The sequence below is a fragment of the Podarcis tiliguerta genome (genome assembly GCF_965153285.1).
Source record: "Podarcis tiliguerta genome assembly, chromosome: 18".
NCBI lineage: Eukaryota > Metazoa > Chordata > Lepidosauria > Squamata > Lacertidae > Podarcis > Podarcis tiliguerta.
Window position 1 is genome coordinate 2,324,913 of NC_139551.1, and position 6,814 is coordinate 2,331,726.

General features: G+C 48.9%; 1 protein-coding gene across 1 annotated transcript; it reads left to right on the plus strand.

Moving 5' to 3' along the window:
• The first annotated feature begins 2,309 nt into the window (after positions 1-2,309).
• On the plus strand, positions 2,310-6,390 carry SMIM44 (small integral membrane protein 44). The gene is made up of 3 exons (XM_083422005.1): positions 2,310-2,501; positions 4,374-4,649; positions 6,056-6,390. The coding sequence occupies exons 2-3, from the start codon at positions 4,466-4,468 to the stop codon at positions 6,256-6,258; spliced, it is 387 nt and encodes a 128-aa protein (XP_083278131.1). The 5' UTR covers positions 2,310-2,501; positions 4,374-4,465; the 3' UTR covers positions 6,259-6,390.
• Positions 6,391-6,814: the final 424 nt, after the last annotated feature.

Sequence of the window (6,814 nt, forward strand, 5' to 3'; positions counted from 1 at the left end):
CGCACATTGAATGTTTGCAGGCCATCAACAGATTTTTTTTAGATTTTCCTTTTTAGGTCCATGGAGTTTTCTTGGCAAAATACTGGAGTGGTTTGCCGGTTCCTGCTCCAAGTGGATCACATTTAGTCTAAACTCCGCTATGACCTGTCTGTCTTGGGTGGCCCTGCGTGGCATAGCTCAGGGGTCAGCAAATTTTTTCAGCCGTGGGCTGGTCCACTGTCCCTCAGACCATGTGGGGGGCTGGACTATATTTTTTGCGGGAAATGAACAAATTCCTATGCCCCACAAATAACCCAGAGATGCATTTTTAAATAAAAGCACACATTCTACTCATGTAAAAACACGCTGGTTCCTGGACCGTCCGCGGGCCGGATTTAGAAGGCGATTGGGCCGGATCCGGCCCCCGTGCCTTAGTTTGCCTACCCATGTTCTAGTAGCAGGTGGTTCCGCAGACTCGCTTGCCTGAACGGAAGTTCAGTATGGATAAGACGGAGAGTTTCTAGTCCAGGGGTCAGCAAACCTTTTCAGCAGGGGGCTGGTCCACTATCAGACCTTGTGGGGGGACGGACTATATTTTGAAGGGGGGGGGATAAATGAATTCCTATGCCCCACAAATAACCCAGAGGTGCATTTTAAATAAAAGCACACATTGTAGTCCAGGGGTCAGCAAACTTTTTCAGCAGGGGGCTGGTCCACTATCAGACCTTGTGGGGGGACGGACTATATTTTGAAGGGGGGGGGAATAAACGAATTCCTATGCCCCACAAATAACCCAGAGATGCATTTTAAATAATAGTAAACATTCTAGTCCAGGGATCAGCAAACCTTTTCAGCAGGGGGCCGGTCCACCGACCTCAGACCTCATTCAAAATTTACAAATCACCAGCCTCAAAACTATATATATATATATATATATCCATAACCAAAGAGTAGGGGGGACACCCAATGCCCCTCCCCACACACCCCGCCAACAGATGCCAAGCTAGAAAGGGGATTATGAATAGGTTTCGTACACACAAAGTAATAAGAGGATTCCGGAAAGGGATTTCGGGGGAACGGGAATATTGCGCGCTTGCTTCTGCGTGAAAGCAACCTCCTTTAGCCAAAAACCACCGCGGATTAGGTTTAGCGGGGCTTAAACATTTAAAAGCAGATCAGGTTTGGCAGAACCCTTTTTCAATGTCAAACCTCTCCGGAGCCGCTCCCCAGAGGCCGATTGCAAACTGCGGTGTCAAAACGTCTCTTCGAATTCTGGCCATTTGAACACACACACACCTCTCAAGAAAAAACCCTTCATGGATCACTGCCTTGCTGTGGCGAAGGGGCTTGAATAACTCAGAGAAGCTATGAGCTATGCCAGGGGTAGACAACTTAAGGTCCGGGGGCAGGATCCGGCCCAATCGCCTTCTCAATCCGGCCCGCAGATGGGAATCAGTGTGTTTTTACATTAGTAGAATGTGTCCTTTTATTTAAAATGCATCTCTGGGTTATTTGTGGGGCATAGGAATTCATTCATTTCTCCCCCCCCCCCCCTTCAAAATATAGTCCAGCCCCCCACATGGTCTGAGGGACAGTGGACCAGCCCCCTGCTGAAAAAGCTCCCCTGTTAGACCAGCCTTTTACTCCACAAACAATGAGGACTGCAATCTTGTTTGCCGTGTTTATTTCATTCATCCCCTGTGGTCTAAGCAAGAAAGCAAATCCTTTGCTTCTGTAAGGTAAAGGGACCCCTGACCATTAGGTCCAGTCGTGGCCGACTCTGGGGTTGCGTGGCTCATCTCGCTTTATTGGCCGAGGGAGCCGGCGTACAGCTTCCAGGTCATGTGGCCAGCAGGACTAAGCCGCTTCTGGCGAACCAGAGCAGCGCACAGAAACGCCGTTCACCTTCCCGCCGGAGCAGTACCTATTGATCTACTTGCACTTGGATGTGCTTTCGAACTGCTAGGTTGGCAGGAGCAGGGACCGAGCAACGGGAGCTCACCCCGTCATTGCGGGGATTCGAACCGCTGACGTGATCGGCAAGCCCTAGTCTCTGTGGTTTAACCCACAGCGCCACCCGCGTCCCTTGCTTCTGTGTACCGCAGTGCGAATTAACGGGCAGCCGAGACTCAAAATAGTGGATTCTCTGCCTGCCTTCATCCCAACCCCCAGCCCCCTCGCAAAATCCCCAGCTACGATCTGCTTAGCTGATTTTAAGAGATCATCTCTAGGGGAGGGGAAGGAGCCCAGAACAGTAGATTGGTCTTCTGCGGATTTTGGGGGGTGGGTAAGGAAAGGGGGAGATGACTGGAGGAGGGGAGACTGAGCAAGGATATCTGTATTTAAAATAAAATTTAAAAAGCTGGGTGGGTGGCTGTGTGGAGTATTTGCTGTCCAGCTGTTGACAAACAGCATCTCTCACCCCTAAAAAGTCGACACATCAGCAGGAACGCCTTGCGGATGCTTTCAAGTCGTGCCAATCGATGATTTTGCCTCGTGCGCCAGCTGTTCCCTGTCTCCAGGTAAGTCGCTTCCTGCAAATCCCAGAACACAAAAGCCAGGTTTAGAAATTTCACCTTAGCAGCAAACCAGGGTAGCTTGATTTTCAGCCCCCGCAAAGAGTAAATTGGGTTTGGTGCAACGGGAGATACCGGCCTCATACACTCACCGTATTTTTCGCTCTATAAGACGCACCAGACCACAACACGCACCTAGTTTTTGGAGGAGGAAAACAAGAAACATAATATTCTGAATCTCAGAAGCCAGAACAGCAAGAGGGATCGCTGCGCAGTGAAAGCAGCAATCCCTCTTGCTGTTCTGGCTTCTGGGATAGCTGCACAGCCTGCATTTGCTCCATAAGACGCACACACATTTCCCCTTACTTTTTAGGAGGGGAAAAGTGAGTCTTATAGAGCAAAAAATACGGTAATTTTTTTGCCAAGCTGCACAGGTCAAAAGAGGTGCTACAGGCTTTCGAAACCTGCTGTGCCTGTTTAACCAGAGAGGGCAGGGAACCATCAAGAAATATTAATTCTTGGTCAGTGTGTCTGGAGGTCCAATTCTGATTTATTCTGATTTTAAGCTGTATTTCAGTCAGTTGCTGGATGTTCTGTTTTAATGTATTATATATTTTGAGGTTAGCTGAGCCTGGTTTGGCTGGGGAGGGTGGGATATAAATTGATTGTGTGGCTGTGGAAATGGATAAAAGCGCCCCATCTAATGACCGACATCAGTGCATGTAAATAAAATAATTTAATTTTACTGTTTATCATCCACAATGCCATCTTATTTATTTTATAGTACAATACATTGATTATTGCTTTCATTTTTTTGGATCCATGGTCTTGTTAGATAGTAGACTTCATGTTAAATTGCTGTTTTAGGGGTTGTCTGGAACAGATTAATCCATTTTGCATTCCTTTCTATGGGAAAACGTGCCTTGGTTTTGGAACACGCTTTGGTTTTGGGACAGATGAACTTTGAGATCCAAGGTACCAGTGTACAGTGGTACCTCGGTTTTTTAACGTTGTCCGTTCCGGAAGACCGTTTGAGTTCTGAAACATTCAAAAACCAAAAACTCAGTACAGAAGCCTTCAAATGGAAAACTTAGTACAGAAAACTTAATTCGCAATCTGCATTTCCGGTTCGACTTCTGAGGCACATTCGAAAAACCAAAGCATTTACTTCCGGGTTTACGGTGTTTGAAAACCTAAATGTTCAACAGCTACCACTGTATTCTTTATTCACACTGCAAAGCCACCACATGTGTTGAAATGTTCCTACTATTGTTTGTTTTTTATACTTCCAGCCTGTGATTTAAATCACTCTGTGATTTAAACATCTTTGCCAGCCTATTTGGTGTTAAGTACTTGCCTGCATATCTTTAGATGGTTTTGTTTTCAAGTATGAAGTAAAGGTAAAGGGACCCCTGACCGTTAGGTCCAGTCATGGCCGACTCTGGGGTTGCGGCGCTCATCTCGCTTTACTGGCCAAGGGAGCCGGCGTATAGCTTCCGGGTCATGTGGCCAGCAGGACCAAGCCGCTTCTGACGAACCAGAGCAGCGCATGGAAACGCCGTTTACCTTCCCGCCAGAGCGGGACCTATTTATCTACTTGCACTTTGATGTGCTTTCGAACTGCTAGGTTGGCAGGAGCAGGGACCGAGCAACGGGAGCTCACCCCCTCATCGCGGGGATTCGAACCGCTGACCTTCTGATCGGCAAGTCCTAGGCTCTGTGGTTTAACCCACAGCGCCACCCGCGTCCCTTTTTAAAGTATAGCATGCCGTAAATATTGAGTTATTTGTCCAAATCAATATTGTGTCCTCTTTTTCTCAACATATGGCTTTTCTCCGTAAGTGGGGCCTGAGCTGCCCCTGTCTATTTCTCCCCCAGAATATCCATCAAGCGAAACCTAAGTGACGGTTCGCTGACTGGGGAAGGAAGGGGAACGAGGTGCCGGGGACCCAGGTGCGAATCCTCACTCGATGCAGTCCGGAGAGGAGGAGGAGGAGGCGGGCGACCTCTTCAGAGATTATAAACCCCCCTCGCTGGATTCGATCCGCCTGCCCCGCTATGCCTTGTACCTTCTGATGGCTGTCATCATCGTGGTCGTGGTCGCGTACGCGATTGTGGGTCACCTCATCAACGACCTCGCGCACGACTTTGCGGGTGAGTGGGCAAACCTCCTAGAAGCTCCCCCCCCCCCAAGTTGCTAGTCCACAGGACCATTTTGAGTTTGAGTACCGTATTTTTCGCTCCATAAGATGCACTTTTTTCCTCCTCAAAAGTAAGGCTTTTTAGGGCTCCATGATCACTGCAGATGGTGACAGCAGGCACGAAATTAAAAGACGCCTGCTTCTTGGGAGGAAAGCAATGACAAACCTAGACAGCATCTTAAAAAACAGAGATCACCTTGCCAACAAAGGTCCATATAGTTCATGCTATGGTTTTCCCAGCAGTGATGTATGGAAGTGAGAGCTGGACCATCAAGAAGGCTGATCGCCGAAGAATTGATGTTTTGAATTCTGGTGCTTGAAGAGACTCTTGAGAGTCCCATGGACTGTAAGAAGATCATTCGGGAGGTAATCAGCCCTGAGTGCTCACTGGAAGGACAGTTCCTGAAGCTGAGGCTCCAAGACTTTGGCCGCCTCAGGAGAAGAGAAGACTCCCTGGAAAAGACCGTGATGTTGGGAAAGATGGAGGGCACAAGGAGAAGGGGACGACAGAGGACGAGATGGTGGGACAGTGTTCTCGAAGCTATCAGCATGAGTTTGACCAAACTGTGGGAGGCAGTGGAAGACAGGAGTGCCTGGCGTGCTCTGGTCCATGGGGTCACGAAGAGGCGGACACGACTAAATGACTAAACAACAACAACAAAAAGTAAGGGGAAATGTCTGTTCGTCTTACGGAGCGAAGCCAGCAAGAGCCGCGTAGAGCGTGTCCGTACTTGAGCCTCAGCTTCAGGATCTGTCCTTCCAGTGAGCACTCAGGGCTGATTTCCTTCCGAATGGAGAGGTTTGGTCTTCTTGCAGTCCATGGGACTCTCAAGAGTCTCCTCCAGCACCAGAATTCAAAAGCATTCATTCTTCGGCCATCAGCCTTCTTGATGATCCAGCTCTCACTTCCATACATCACTACTGGGAAAACCAGAGCTTTTAACTATACGGACCTCTGTTGGCAAGGTGATGTCTCTGCTTTTTAAAAGGAGCAAACCAGTGATATTTTAGGGAGCAGGCTAGCAGGCGGGGCCCACGACTTATATCCTAGGAGCCTACACAGCACAAAACACTCTTGCTGGATGTAGGTTTTATTTTATTTGCTTTTTATCTCGTATTTTGGAAATGTACATCCAGGTTTTTTCCCCTTTAATTTTTTGGGAGGCCCCCCAAGAGTGTGGAGCCCTAAGCTAGAGCTTCTTTAGCTTATACATAAATCCTGGCATGCTCTGGTCCAGGGGGTCACAAAGAGCCAGACACGACTAAACGACAACGACAAAATCCGTCACTGCGACATACCCAGCTTTCTGCTGCCCAAACCTGCTGGTTTTAATTTTCTCTTTTTTCCCCCATCTGCAGATTGGGCGTTCGGCCCCAAACTGGAAGAGAGGAAGAGGCTGGAAGAGGTCTCGGACGGATGTGAGATTGCAGCTTTTCCCGACCATCGCCTGGGCTGGCAAAAGGGTGACCCTTTCCTAGGGGTGGAGTGTGTTGAAGGCCGCATCCTGCACGCCTTACCTGGGATGCAGACGGGCTGTGCATCGCCTCCAGCAACTGGCTGAGTCGTTGCTTGGCTCAGCTGGAGATTCCTCCAGACGTACTGGATATATATATATCACCCCTGGATATGAATGTCCAGGCTCCTATGATGTCTATTTCTTTCCTTTCCTTTTCCCCCCTGTTTTGTTGTTGTTGTTGAGTCGTTTAGTCGTGTCTGACTCTTCGTGACCCCCTGGACCAGAGCACGCCAGGCACTCCTGTCTTCCACTGCCTCCCGCAGTTTGGTCAAACTCATGCTGGTAGCTTCGAGAACACTGTCCCTCCATCTCGTCCTCTGTCGTCCCCTTCTCCTTGTGCCCTCCATCTTTCCCAACATCAGGGTCTTTTCCAGGGAGTCTTCTCTTCTCATGAGGTGGCCAAAGTCTTGGAGCCTCAGCTTCAGGATCTGTCCTTCCAGGGAGCGCTCAGGGCTGATTTCCTTCCGAATGGAGAGGTTGGATCTTCTTGCAGTCCATGGGACTCTCAAGAGTCTCCTCCAGCACCAGAATTCAAAAGCATCCATTCTTCGGCGATCAGCCTTCTTTATGGTCCAGCTCTCACTTCCATACATCACGACTG

Bases quoted from the DNA above. Each gene is read 5' to 3' on its own strand.
- SMIM44 (XM_083422005.1), top strand. From the start codon at position 4,466: ATGCAGTCCGGAGAGGAGGAGGAGGAGGCGGGCGACCTCTTCAGAGAT. The intron at 4,650-6,055 runs GTGAGTGGGCAA...CCCCATCTGCAG, and splicing joins CCTCGCGCACGACTTTGCGG to ATTGGGCGTTCGGCCCCAAA.